The sequence below is a fragment of the Etheostoma cragini genome, chromosome 9 (assembly GCF_013103735.1).
Source record: "Etheostoma cragini isolate CJK2018 chromosome 9, CSU_Ecrag_1.0, whole genome shotgun sequence".
Classification (NCBI taxonomy): Eukaryota; Metazoa; Chordata; class Actinopteri; order Perciformes; family Percidae; genus Etheostoma; species Etheostoma cragini.
Window position 1 is genome coordinate 5,005,894 of NC_048415.1, and position 13,858 is coordinate 5,019,751.

Genomic DNA, 13,858 nt, shown 5'->3' on the forward strand with positions numbered 1-13,858 from the left:
GTGTCTAGATTTCTTAATAAAGGTGTTTGGAGGTCTGGTTTTGACTGAGGGCTTTTTGAAAGGTCACAGAAATCCATGTTTCTGTTGATGAGTTGAATGAGTTCTAATTATTAATATCATGCTGTAAATGAGTTTTGTTGTCATTACTGTTGAAGCAAAAAGCTTCGGATGTTGCTTCACGGTCAACATACAAGGTATTCTCCCCCAATTATACACCAAAGTCAATGTCCCATTCGAATTTGATAGACCTAATTAAACATTTTGAGAATTACTGTGATTTTGACCCGTAAAAAATCTGATGTTAACAGCCTTTTTCTTATTCAGTCTAAACAGTATTTTAGTGGCTCACAGTCCTTAAGATAGTAAGCTAAACAGATTTTTCAGCATTGAACAGAGGAATTTATAAACCTGGCTACTGTGAGATGTGTCGCTATATACAGAATATATTTATTTGTGACAGGCCTGGGGAAAAAAGAGTCAGGGGCCATTCAAATACTTAATATCTTAGATTGATTGTGTTGGATGGAGTAACTACCTGTGTAAAAACGTTTTTTTGTGAATCACAATTTACACTCTAATTACACTTGTTGTAGTATCCAGAATTCAGACTAGCTGGAAATAGGAACTGTCAATTTAAGTTGCAAAACATGACATTAGATATTCTAGACACCCACTGTAAAATAGTCTATGAACACTGTGTAATATAGAATTTGTTGTCTACCATCCATTATGTAAGTCAGGCTATAATAACCCAAAATAACTGTGGGTACTTGAATGGACTTCTGTTACACTTTCAACCAGGTCTGGTTTGTTGAGTGTTTGTGTTTGATTGTTATTTTTATTTACTGGAGCTAAAACGTGTGATTTAATGCAAAATGGTTGCTACTGTTGACTGTTTGTTACAAGTTTCCCATTAATGCCTCTATCTAGGTTTGGATTATTTCAGTAAGGATGGTAGAGAGATTTAAAAAAACAAAGGAAACCTCTAATGTCTTCACAGCTGCAGCAACATTACAAAATTCAAAAATCCGTTGTATTTAAATAAAACAAATGTTAATAGACTATTTGCAGTTTCAAAATGCTTCTTAGCTGTGACAGGTCTTAAACCAACATCGCAACATCTGAAATATGGTATTTCACTCTGATACTGGATGCATCCTTAAAGAGTTCTCGATGGAAATGTTCGTCTCATCAGGGACAATGTCTGTGAATACATGATTATGACCTTGCTGCGCATTCCAACTACATGCTGGCAATCAAAAACTCTGCTGTGTATTTTGCAGCCCTTAATTTAAATGAACAGCACAATGAGAAAAAGGAGGGTTAGCTGCTATGTAACCAGGAACTAGACCTAATAGGCAGTGGTGTAGTCTATGTGATACACAGGTACACGCAGTATACCCACTAAGAAAGCTCCAGGATTTCCATACACCCACTTAAATTTATTAGGGCTGTCAAAAATAGCGCGTTAACAACGTTAATTAGTTGTTTGTTGTTAATTACGTCAATTTTTTTAACGCATTTCACGCATGCGCAGTGTGACATTATTCAGGTCAGGAAAGTGGTTGGGAGCTAGAGGCGAGATGGAGCAAGGTGAGCAAAGTGGGCCTATTGACGGATTCAAATATAAAAAGAATGATGATGGTACAGTTAACAATTACAAGGTTATTTGCAGGATTTGGAACAAGGAGTTTCAATTTCACCGGAGCTGTTCAAGCTTGAGGTAGGCTACCATGTCAACGCCAAACATGCGTTTGCTGGGCCGTCAGGTTCAGCAAGTGGTTTGCGCCAGACCACGCTGAATGTTCGCAGACCATTAACAAAATCAACCTCAGATAATTTGACCAACACAATAGCAAAATGGATTGCAAAGGATTGTAGACCCATTAGCATTGTAGAAGACTCAGGTTTCCTTGATGTTTTGCAAGTGGCGTCTCAAGACTCATCCTATAAGCCACAGTTATGACGAAAATCCACGAGCTCTATGAAAACGAAAAAGAAAAAAGGAAAGAGGTCTTGGCTCAAGTAAATCATATGGCCCTGACAGGAGACCATTGACATCAGTGAGTAACAACAATTACCTCGGAGTAACGGCACATTTCTTCTTTTGCGCTTACTATATTAAAAACTGAGGAGCGTCATGTAAAGAACAGTTCCTTTCTTTTGCACGTAAGTGGGACATCGAGGGCAAGACGACAACCATTGGGACTGACAGTGCACATAATATGAAAATTATGTATCTGTGTCCTGTTATTTATCTTTTGGTATGCATTTCAGAAAAAAAATGGTTAGGATTCAGGTGTAATTGCAAATGGTGATTAATCCTGATTAATCCACTGAAAATTCGGATTAATTTGATTAAAAATTTTAATCATTTGACAGCCCTAATTACTTTAGATGAGATGTGGGCTTTAGTAACTCATTAAGGGGAATTATTTATCAAAGAAACATCTGCTAATTTTGATCAACCTGAAACTAAAGTTAAGCTATGGAAAGCAGGGAAATAATAGCTTGAAAAATGGGAGGGATTGTAGCATTTATTAACTATAATTGTATTAGGTTTTTAAAAGCATTTGGTCAGAGGAATATCTGGAAAGGTCGGTGTCCCAGGTAAGTTATCCACTGGTATGCCACAGGAGACTGATCTTTTAATTCTAATTTTTTCTACCATGATAATACACTAATTTTAGGATTATTGCTCATGGATGTTTACTGTCATAATTCATTTTAAAGTGCTCGCTGCCGTTTCACTATTTCGCTGGTCACTCACTCACAAGCTGCGTTAAATGTTATAACAGAACAGAGTGAGAGATTTTTGACAGCGGTCATTTATGGAGCAAACATCTGGATTTATTAACCGATACCTATTACGGTAATCAAAATGCCAGGGTTTGTACCAATCTTGTTCCTGTGGATCATCTTAGGACATCCTTACTTTCAATTTAATTTCAGATTCTTGTAAATCATTTTTATCTTGTGCTGTAGGGGACTTGAGTTTAGGACGCATCTGTGCACACAGTTTCCAGTTTATGAGTATTATCCCACTTTGAATCATATTATGGTATGACTGCAAGGAACATCATAATTAAGGTGCATACTCATATCTCTTTATGCATGATTAATTTACAGTGGGCAAGTGAACCGCAGGGCCACACAATCACCAGCCAGCGGCAGCCAGCAGTTTCAATAAAATGACAACCACCGTCAGCTCCAGTAGCATCCCTGTGCAGTCTGCCTTCACTATCAGGTGGTTGGCGCAGTAGGAGCAGTGTGTTGATTTAACAATGTTCTACACTACTTGGATGTCAGTCTAACAGAATTTGTAAAGGAAGCTCAACCATCTGAAATGAATTACAAAAGATTATTTCCTACTCTTTGGTTCACAATGTCTGTGGTGATCATGTCACGTAAATTATTGAGTGTGTGTGTGTGTACCTGAACAGAGACTGTGTCTGCCTGTCTCCTGATGATCACCGTGTGAAGACGTCCATCAGCCAGGTTTGTGACAATGCTCCCCAGCACCTCCACGTCACTGCCGCTGTGCAACTTGTACCTCAGTTCTAGCTCATCTTTGCAAACACAGAAGAACAATACAATATTGGACTCGGCCAATAAATAACAAATGTTAATCATGAGATATAAAATAGGTCTAATGTAAGCTGCTGCTATAAACTGAGTTACTATGCACCGTTATTGTTGACAATCATCAAGATAATCTGATGTAAACTTGACATTGTTGCTGATTGGTACAAAAAATATTTCTTACAGTGATATAAAAATGTAGATTTTTTTCATGATATAAAATCAATTGCCCTCTTTTTACAGTTACACTCAATAAATAACACATCACTGACATAATTTGGATGCTCCAAGATGTTTGCAGAATTTACAGATAATAATCATTTTGTAAAGATCTAAACACTTAATATTGAATGCCCTTTTTTCTACTCACTATGCTTTTTTTTTCCAGAGACGAATAGGGAGCAATTCCCCCATCATAAAAGCACATCTTGATAATAAAACAATCTTACAGAGGGCAAAGAGTGTTTCAGACTCTCAGTAAATGACTAAGATAGTTTGGTTTCTCTGTGTGCAGCAGCTCAGGCTCCTGTTACTGCAGCAGCAGCAGTAGAGAGGTAGATGAGAAAAGCATCTGTGGTGCATCCAAAAGAAACCTCTCTCAGGGATTTAATTAGATACTTTGCCAAGAGTGCAGATACCTGATGATGACTTAATCAACTCTTCAAAACCTGCTATCCCTCAGCCTCCTCTCATTCATTAAAAAGCTAAAAGCTGCTTCTACTAACAGCAGGGATTTGTCTGCCGTCACGACAATAGATTGCGTTTAAAATTACAAAACAAATCTTAAACACCGGAACCCAGCTGCACACTAGTAAAAACAACCGCATGAAATACACCAATATTTTCAAGTTGCAGGCACCGGACAATGGAAAATCCCACTTGCTCCCTGCCAACTGGAATTTCTACAGTGAAATGAGTGAAGAAAATTTGAACAGAATAAATAATGACAAAGAAAAAAACAAGAGAAGAAGGACCCCCCGCTGCTTATCATTTAATAGCATTTGCACCAAATGTTTTCTTTGAACCTGACATTGTGCATAGCAATAAGCATGGCTGTGTGGAGAGGAAGGCAGCAGAGGATGACAGACTGAATGCAGAGGGATAAAGACAAGGAGAGGAGAGTTGAACATTAGCAAATGCAAGAACAATGAGATAAAACAAGGGGTTGTAGAATTGAATGTAGCAAACAAAACGGAAAAACTAAAACTGTCAGTGCCCTCACCATGTTTGTTGATGAGCAGGGCCAGATACTCCTTGTAGAAAGAGTTAACGTAGAGCAGCAGAGCAGGAATCTGAGTAGTCCTGAAGCTCAGGGAGATGTTTTCTCCTCTCAGTGTCACATCAGAGTAGATGGAGGAAGGCAAGGCGCTGCTGTTCCTGCTGATTTCATAGGGCTCCTTCAGGTTGTAAGCGACGGATGTTGAAGACTTAAAGCTGGCTGAAACCTCTGAAAGTTAGAAAGTTGACTTGTGAACTTCTTACGCATGTCTCTTTTGCATCTTTAATAAGAAACTGCTTGTCACTATCTGAAATTCGATTTGGAGTGAAAAAAGAAAAGAAAAAAATCTTTGTAAAACTACTTTTCTTCTTTGTTTTATATGTTTACTGTTCCGGAAATATAAAACAATTTATTTCCAGTTGAAATACTATCAGCAGATAAAAGCCAAGGGAACCACATTTATTGGTAGCCTTTTTCCTTTAACATAACTCCACATTCATCAAACTACTGTAAACCAATTTTTAGCCAGGATAAGATTTAATGTAACAAATCTCAAATGTTTTGTAGAATGTCCCTTCTTGTCATTTTGGCTTAAACTGTTAAATTCTGTCTGGACATTTGGACAGAGCCAGGCTAGCTGTTTCCTTCTGTTTCCAGTCTTCGTGCTAAGCTAAGTTAACCAGCAGGCTGCAGAACAGAAAGACATGTGAGTGTATTCTCCAAAATGTTGAACAACTTTTAACAATTTATTTCTCCAGTGGTGACACATTTGATATTATGGTATGTTGACTTTCAACAATGTCCAATGGGCCCTTGATGAATCACATGATAGCTAGCATGGGTACATTAGCACGTTGGGCAAGAGGAGTCCTTTAAGATAATCCTGTTGCTTGACCTTCAGGATAGAACAGGCTCGATATGACCCACTCCAAACAAGTGTTGAGGGGCCGAGCTGTGAACAAGAGAGGCAGTCAGGGGCAGTCTAATGTCTGCTGGCTGAAGTATCCTCTTCAGAAAGCCGTCTGCCTCATTACAGCACCAGAGATAGCTCACAAATAAACCTCTTTGTCAGCTTACAAATTAATCAACACTTGCTGCATTTCAAGTAACATTTTCATTTTCATTCTTGCTGTTTGTTGAAATTTAAATGTGGATTGGTAGTAGTCTATATCCATTTCCGGTTACTTTACTACATCATTCTACCGTGGGAAAAATGTGTTTTAAAAGAAATTAGGATGATCCTTGTCGTGCTGGATTCAAACCCTCCTCAGCAAAAATAACAACCTGCAAGACCACTTCGCTATCCACTACACTATCAATAATCACATTAATTTCCAGGACATTACTTAGTTTTTTCTCAGTAGTAGGCCATAAATCAATGTTTATCTGAGTATTCCAAAACAACAGGTTACCTTGATTTAGGCTTTAAAAACATAAATATATTGTGTCCCATAACCTTTTGCTACACCTTGCGCTATCTGTGTGCAAGGATTTGTCATGAATTAAACCAGGCAGCACACGGATTGTGAAACAATGGGTCTAAAACAATTGGTTACCCTGGGCTGGAAACGCATGATCTCAAGGCTCTCGAGGCTTCAGTTCAGTTCAGTACAGTTTATATGTGTTGCAACATGCAAAGGCCAGTAAAATGTTTATGAATTAAAGCAAATCTGTCAACGTGGGTAGCGGTTGATAGGTTTACACGGCATCTGGACAGGCTCAGAAACCAGTTGGTGGAAAAACCAGAAGGCAAATAACACTGGGATTGCACTCGTTCTGCCAGAAATTCCACCGGATGAGACTCTTTTCTGATGTTCGTTTTTCTTATGTCCTATTACCTTCCGCTTTCTTTGTGTTGGAATTTCAAACTCCGGTGGATTTCTGAGGACTATGGTTAACTGCTCTTCAGATCTCTGCAGGGTAAATCCAGACAGCTAGATAGCTAGAATCTGTTTTCTGTTTTGAACGTACACATGTTCCACCAAAACAAGTTCTTAAGTAGTATCTCAGAATTACCTCCAGGGGTAGGGGCCTTTCATACATTACTCTTTGGGGTTACAGATTAGGTGTAAAAAAAAAAAAAAAAAGAATAGCCCTAGCCAAACCTGTTATCCAGGATGTCATTACATTTGCCAAACCCATACATGAATTGTCATCCATAAAAGCCATTTTTTTTTCCAAACAAAGATTGAAAATGCTAAAAATAAACCAAAATCTAACCTGTCTTGCTTTTCCAAATGTGTAAGCTAAGCAGCTAAACAGGGTTACTTCAGTACTACATAACAGTTTATTTTCTTATCAAGTAAAAATAACAATGCTGGTTCTTATTTAAATATTTTCTACATAGCTCACAAACAGTTACGATGCAGTTCTTTTCCCTGTCTGTCTGTTTGTTTGTTTTTGGGTTTTGTTTGTTTTGTTTGTCCATGGTAATTGAGTTTTGGAGGTGTGTTGGTTGTTGTGTGTTTGTTATAGGGCCCCCTCTGAAAAGCTTTTAGTAGCTTATTTGGGGTTCCCATTTCATGCGTCCTGTATATGATTGTTGTGCATCATGGAATTGTGATTGAATGTACAGTGATGACGTGTGAAATAAACGAAACGAAACGAAACGAAACGAAACGAAACGTGCAGATTTAGCCTGTAGTCTTACAGGTAAGATATCAGGTGTATATTTAAGGCACTTGTAGAGGATCTTTGTTTTAAAAAGTCAGCTTGAAACCTTAAAAGGTCAGCTGGAATCAGTGTCACGACAGTTGGGCTTTAATAAACAACCAGGGATGGTGAGCCAGACAAAATATATTTGATATATAATATATATAATATATTGTTTTTCAGAAATGTACGGAAATGAATGTATCTTTGCTACATTCCTTTCTGTACATTTCTGAAAAATAATATGATTTTATCTGGCTCCCCATCCCTGGTTGACAAGCACAATGCAGTGGACGGGGCATTCCTGACATAGGTCATTCCTCTGAGTCTGAGTAATGCATCAAGGCCTGTGACTGCCATATCTAACAAACTGGCAAACTAATTTCTTCCTCTTTATTTGGAGAGACTCTGAATAGAAAAAACTGAGCTGGCAAATCCAATGCAATAAAAAGCAGCAGAATAGGCTGCTGTTCAAATCAAACAGTCAAGACTTTATTATTATACTGATGCTATACGAGAGAAATATAAACTCACTGTTGAGTAAAAGGTGCAATATGACATTTACAGTAAAAAACAAATTAAGGTACTATTGTAATAATTCAATATAGAGAGACAGAAAAACCACATCAACAACATGAAATCTTGAAATCTTTAAACAGGTTGTATTACTATTATGGTCACAATCAATACGTAATCAGTCCCGTAACATTGTAAGAATATTATAGAGTGCTGAAAATTAATTTTATTTAAAATATAGTATTAGCAAGTGTTCATATTATGCTCATTTTCAGGTTAATATTTGTATTTAGGGAACAAGCCAAAAAGCTTAATATGTACTGTATATTTAAAACCTACAATCCCAGTGAGTACTCCTCTTTTATTCTTCACCAGTGTAGGTTGTCTAGCGCAGTTTAACAGCAAACATCTCTCTCTGCCTGAGACACAAACCTATTATTAACTTCCTACTAAATTAATGTCTTTTCTAGAAAATGTAATTATCAAGGCAGATGTTGGGACAAAAAACCTAAATGCGAGAATCAGATCAGGTTCCTCTAAGGTTTTTTTGTTCAGTGTGTCAATCTGTCTGTCAAATATAATTGCATCTGTCTGGAAAGTGTTGGATCTTAAAATGTCTAGTGAAGCTACAGATTCACAAATCCAAAATCATGTTATCTGTACCTATGATTGAAGATGATGTTAACAGTAGCTTGAAAGAGAAATAAAATGACAAAAAAACTGGAAAAAGAAGTGCCACTGTCCTTTGACACAGACGTCATTCATTTGACACAGAACTTCATTGATATCAGGGCTCTAGTCTTTAAATCGGCTGAACGTCAATGGTATCAGGGCTCTAGTCTTTAAATCGGCTGAACGTCAATGGTATCAGGGCTCTAGTCTTTAAATCGGCTGAACGTCAATGGTATCAGGGCTCTAGTCTTTAAATCGGCTGAGCGTCAATGGTATCAGGGCTCTAGTCTTTAAATCTGTAGAACATCAATGGTATCGGGGCTCTAGTCTTTAAATCAGCAGAAGGTCAATAGTATCAGGGCTCTAGTCTTTAAACCGGCTGAACGTCAATGGTATCAGGGCTCTAGTCTTTAAATCTGTAGAACATCAATGATATCAGGGCTCTAGTCTTTAAATCAGCAGAAGGTCAATGGTATCAGGGCTCTAGTCTTTAAACCGGCTGAACGTCAATGGTATCAGGGCTCTAGTCTTTAAATCTGTAGAACATCAATCATATCAGGGCTCTAGTCTTCAAATCAGCAGAAGGTCAATGGTATCAGGCCTCTAGTCTTTAAATCAGCAGAAGGTCAATGATATCAGGGCTCTAATCTTTGGATCAACAGAAGATTAATGGTTTTAGGGCTCTAGTTTTTGGATCAACAGAAGATTAATGATATCAGGGCTCTAGTCTTTGGATCGGCAGAACGTAAATGATATCAGGGCTCTAGTCTTTGTATTGGTGTTTATACTGGCAAGAAGTCTCCAGTGTGTATTTAAATGTATGTACCTTTATGACAGAAGGCTCCAATGTAGGCTGACTGGTCACAGTTGCAGGAGAAACCACTGTCCCTCTCCACACAGCGACCCTGGTTCTGGCAGAGTGAGCCGTAGCTGCTACAGTGGCCTGGGCATCCAGGTCGGACCCCTGGGGTGATCTTCGCCCTCTCCTCCAGGTCCAGAGTGATGCCGTTGAGTTGCAGAGAGCGGATGCAGCCCAGAAACCCTTTTTGTCTGGACGCAGTGCCTCCTGCCAACAAAAACAGTGCACATGATACACTAATACAAGCACATTCACTGTGAGTTGACTCTGGTTTGACTAACACAAAGTACCCCAATCAGCACTTAAAATCTGCCCATGTTCAAGAGCATCCCCAAAATTTTAAAAAATCTCCCAATCTGGCAACAATGGTCACACTCGTTTCATTCTGTCTCTGTGTAATTGTAAATTTGTAATTCTTTTGTTTTCTCTGCAATAAAGAATAAGTGATTGACAGGCACATGTCTGCGACCCCATGTCTGCTCTGCAGGGCACTAACACACTGACACTGCCTGGGTCACTGGGCTGGCTGTTGATTGGCTTACTGTGTGGCTGAGATTCAAGAATTCAATTCAATTCAATTTTATTTATAGTATCAATTCATAACAAGAGTTATCTCAAGACACTTTACAGATAGACCACACTCCAGAGAAGCATGACGTAAGCAAAAAAAGCAAGGATTAAGATGTTTTCCTCCTTTCACCTGACATTTAACATTCTAATGTAGAAACCTCACACTGTTCACACAGTTTTGAGCACACAATTGATTATTATTTACAAATATATTCCCTAAAATTAACCTGAAAAGTGGACAAAACTTAAAACAGGGCCAACAATACATATAAGAGAAGCTTACATCCCTCTGTATTTTATCTGTCCAGATGTTTGTCATGTGACACAAAGAACTAAGCAGGAAGATAAAAACACAGATATCTGTTTACATCAGCCAACATAGACACTATAACAATACAATAATTAATTAATATGAGTATACATTATTTGTATTATTTTAACTACGGTTCATACATGGATGTGTGTTACAGTGTGTAAACAAATTAAATTCCTTCCTACGGCATTAAATGAAGCTGAATTAGAATAACGTGTTAAATAAATTTAGCCAAGGCAATATTACAGTTTATTAATTCAAATTATGGACAGTCCTGTCTTACGAAATTATACAGGCAATTTTATGTATTATAAATGGGACACACTATTCATAGCAATATAGATGTATTTGCAGTGTTGCGAATTATGATTTCACAGAAGGGAAGCTGCTCACATTATGGATTAATAATAATTTCTGGAGCACATGGACCTTCATTTTACAAAACAAGAGAGTAGAGATATCCAAATGCATATTGCTTTTCTGTAAATCAAGTCGTTGTCAAAACACCCTCTCCAACAGCGATCTATTTCATAATGGCATCGCCGGTGTACCAGCACAAATGCTGTCTATATAAGGAGAACAACTCAGGGTTACTGCTTTCTGGCTGTTCAGGGAGGATTATTAGCTCAACACTGCCAGCCAATCAATGCTGTTGGTTGATTTGCTCTTCAGAATGCTTGTTTACGAATGAACGACAGTCCATAATATTTGCTCAAAGCCTCATAATACAAGGTGGATTTTCATCCCCTCAAACACAGACAGAAGAGAGTATAGGATTAAACAGAGTTATGAATGTCTGTGGAACAGATTAAATAAAGATAGGACAGTTTAAATTGATGAATTTAAGAGGAACTGAGAAACATGGAATTGTTGAAAAGTTCACCCAAAATGTGTCCTTCTAGTATTAAATAATCAGTTAAAACTGATGGTTTACGGTGTACCCCAGCTACATGTTGTCACAGTTTAAATTCAAAATGTTTTTGTTTTTTTTGTGTATTAAGTGACATTAACTGTTTTTCTTGTTGTCAACAAATCCCATGAAGCAAAACTAACAATGAATAGATCTTACGAAAGGTGTATTGCCTTTCCAGTCACAGCCTGATATGGTTTATCCTTTTGTGCCATAGAGCTCCGTTGTCGTCCAAAAGACACATCAGTGAGCCACAATGTTGCACTTAGTGACATTTTCTTTACTACAATGGACATGGCCACTGTAGTTTATTTTGAATCAATCCCACATAGGCTGTCCTGCTGCTAGAAATATTCTCTTAAGCACCACAAGTGTATTGGTCCTCAAGTGACAATAGTCCCCAACAAATGCATTATATTCTCCTGAGTAACGTTTGCTAAAAGCTTTTTTAGGACATAACTGAGACCTGTAAAAAAGAAATAAACATTTGTAAAAAAAAATGTAAAGACTTATTTCTTCAGTAGGACACATGGACTTGGGAGGTGAGCGTCATTAACGTAGAAGAGAAGTCGGAAAGTATTTAGATTCAAAGTCAATGTGTCATCAGGTAAAATGCTTTTACATTCTTAAGCTACTTGTGAAAATGAGAGCTTGATTCAATGTTGCATAGAAAAAGACTTTCCAAGTCTTGTTTTCCAAGATCTTTCTAATGAGTATGGATTTCACAGTATGTTTTTTTTTTGGCAATATTACAATCAGCAGGTCAGTTGGGTCCCATACTTATCATAGCTTTCTCTTTTCTTTTTTCTAGCACAGAAATAATTTCCCCCCTCTTTATAGCCAAAATCAGCTGTATAAAATCAACAAATTGTAAACACTACTCTCCACTTTCAAAGCTCCACAGGCGAGGTGGGTTATGAAGGACTCTGAGGATGTGGTTTTCCTGTTATTGGATGCATGCAGCTGCCTGGTTTCCTCAACTCCAACAGCTGTCCTGTCAGGGACTTCTGTGGTGCAGACTGAAACATTTATCCTATAGTCCTGTTTAATATGAACGGAATGGCAAAGTTCTGAATCGCAGAATTTACTTTGCAAAATAACTTTCACCAATGTCTCTGAATTTGCTGCCTACTTTAGGATGAGTTGAGACAAAAAGACTAATCTCCTGGTTCCCTCCACTCATAAAATCCAAATGCAAAGTGCATGTGTTGCTTCAGTCACAGAGATAAGAAAGGATAAGATGTGACAAGCAATTATTACCAGCACTTAGCTACTGATGAGTAGGATTGGGCATAGAGAACCGATTCCTAGTTGGAATCGTAACAAGAAAAAAGTGATTTCAGGAGAATACTTTTTTATTGGAATTGTTTGGAACTGTTTAGAAGATTTGGTTTCAAATCCGATCATCGCTTCCCAATTTAATATGCACAAGTAGTGGTTTCCAAAGCGGCCAGGCACTCTAGTCTGGCTTTATTTTAGATTGAAAAAGTCGTATAAAACTGCAAACCACCATTGAATCAAACTAAAACTTTCTTCTTATTTGTGAAAATGTGACAAATTTCAACTCAACCAATCAAAGAATTGGAATTGAGAATTAAACCGCAATCGAAAGGAAGAATTGACCAACCCTACTGATGAGATTAAAAGCACCTTATAACTCTACCTCACACCTAATCTTAATCCTCACTTCAATTTGAATCTAAACCTAAATCATTTTAACCCAAACCCAAAACATAACACTACTAAGGCTTTTAAATAAAAAACTTTGAATTGTACCCATGTGTATCACATTTTGAAGGCATTTGAAAACACACACAATTCACACGCCTGCGTCTCACCTATGAATAACTGGCTGTTAAGCTGCAGATGAATGTGTCCGTCAGCAGGAGCCTCCTGCGTGGTGGCAGGGAACTCGTCGACACGTAGTGATGCTTCCTTCACATTTCGCTCGGCTCGCACGCTGTGCCACCTGTTGTCGTTCAGCGGAATGTTTGTCTCCACTCGCACTTCCAGCTGCCCGTTTCCCACATCAAAAGAGAAGACAACCTCTGAGGCAGCTGGAAAGGAGGATGATGAGCAGAACAACAGCAGATAAAGTCAGAAAATATAAAATCATGTTAAAGAGTGAAATTGTTGTACAAACTGTGGTGCAGAAGAAGATGCATTCGGATGCTTGGGCGACTGCCACATCAGCAGAGTGAGTTTGACTTGTTCCCGCCGAATTCTAATGGGCTGATTAACAAAATCTTCCCTGACACTTTGCGATAATTGTGTCCCCTGATGAGTGACACCTTTCAAATCCCTTATGTCACTTCCAAACACGTTGCAGTGCTATCTTTGCACGGACAGAAACACATTTAAAAAAAATCCATCATGGCACTGTGTGTAATGATGTTGACACTCCTAAAGCTGTAGCATGATGAGAAGAACTAGAATAATTACTTATTCACAATTTTTCACTCTGTTAGTACATTGCAGACACATTAAACACAGGCCTGAATTACACACATGCACCTACACATGTTCCACACACTAATGGAGAGATGGGATAGCAGTTAGGAGTTA

General features: G+C 38.1%; 1 protein-coding gene across 3 annotated transcripts in view; it reads right to left on the minus strand.

The window, feature by feature from the left end:
- The window catches only part of LOC117950617 (contactin-associated protein-like 4), an 89,848-nt gene that overhangs the window by 8,089 nt on the left and 67,901 nt on the right, over positions 1–13,858 (minus strand). For all 3 annotated transcript variants that reach the window (XR_004657953.1, XM_034881801.1, XM_034881800.1), the window contains exons 17-20: positions 13,132–13,350; positions 9,468–9,707; positions 4,805–5,029; positions 3,436–3,569 (exon numbers count right to left, since the gene is read on the minus strand). Coding sequence is in view for 2 of the 3 variants with exons in the window: in XM_034881801.1 (XP_034737692.1) it covers positions 3,436–3,569; positions 4,805–5,029; positions 9,468–9,707; positions 13,132–13,350 (818 nt within the window). In the remaining variant the exon portion in view is untranslated. The remainder of the gene's footprint in view (positions 1–3,435; positions 3,570–4,804; positions 5,030–9,467; positions 9,708–13,131; positions 13,351–13,858) is intronic.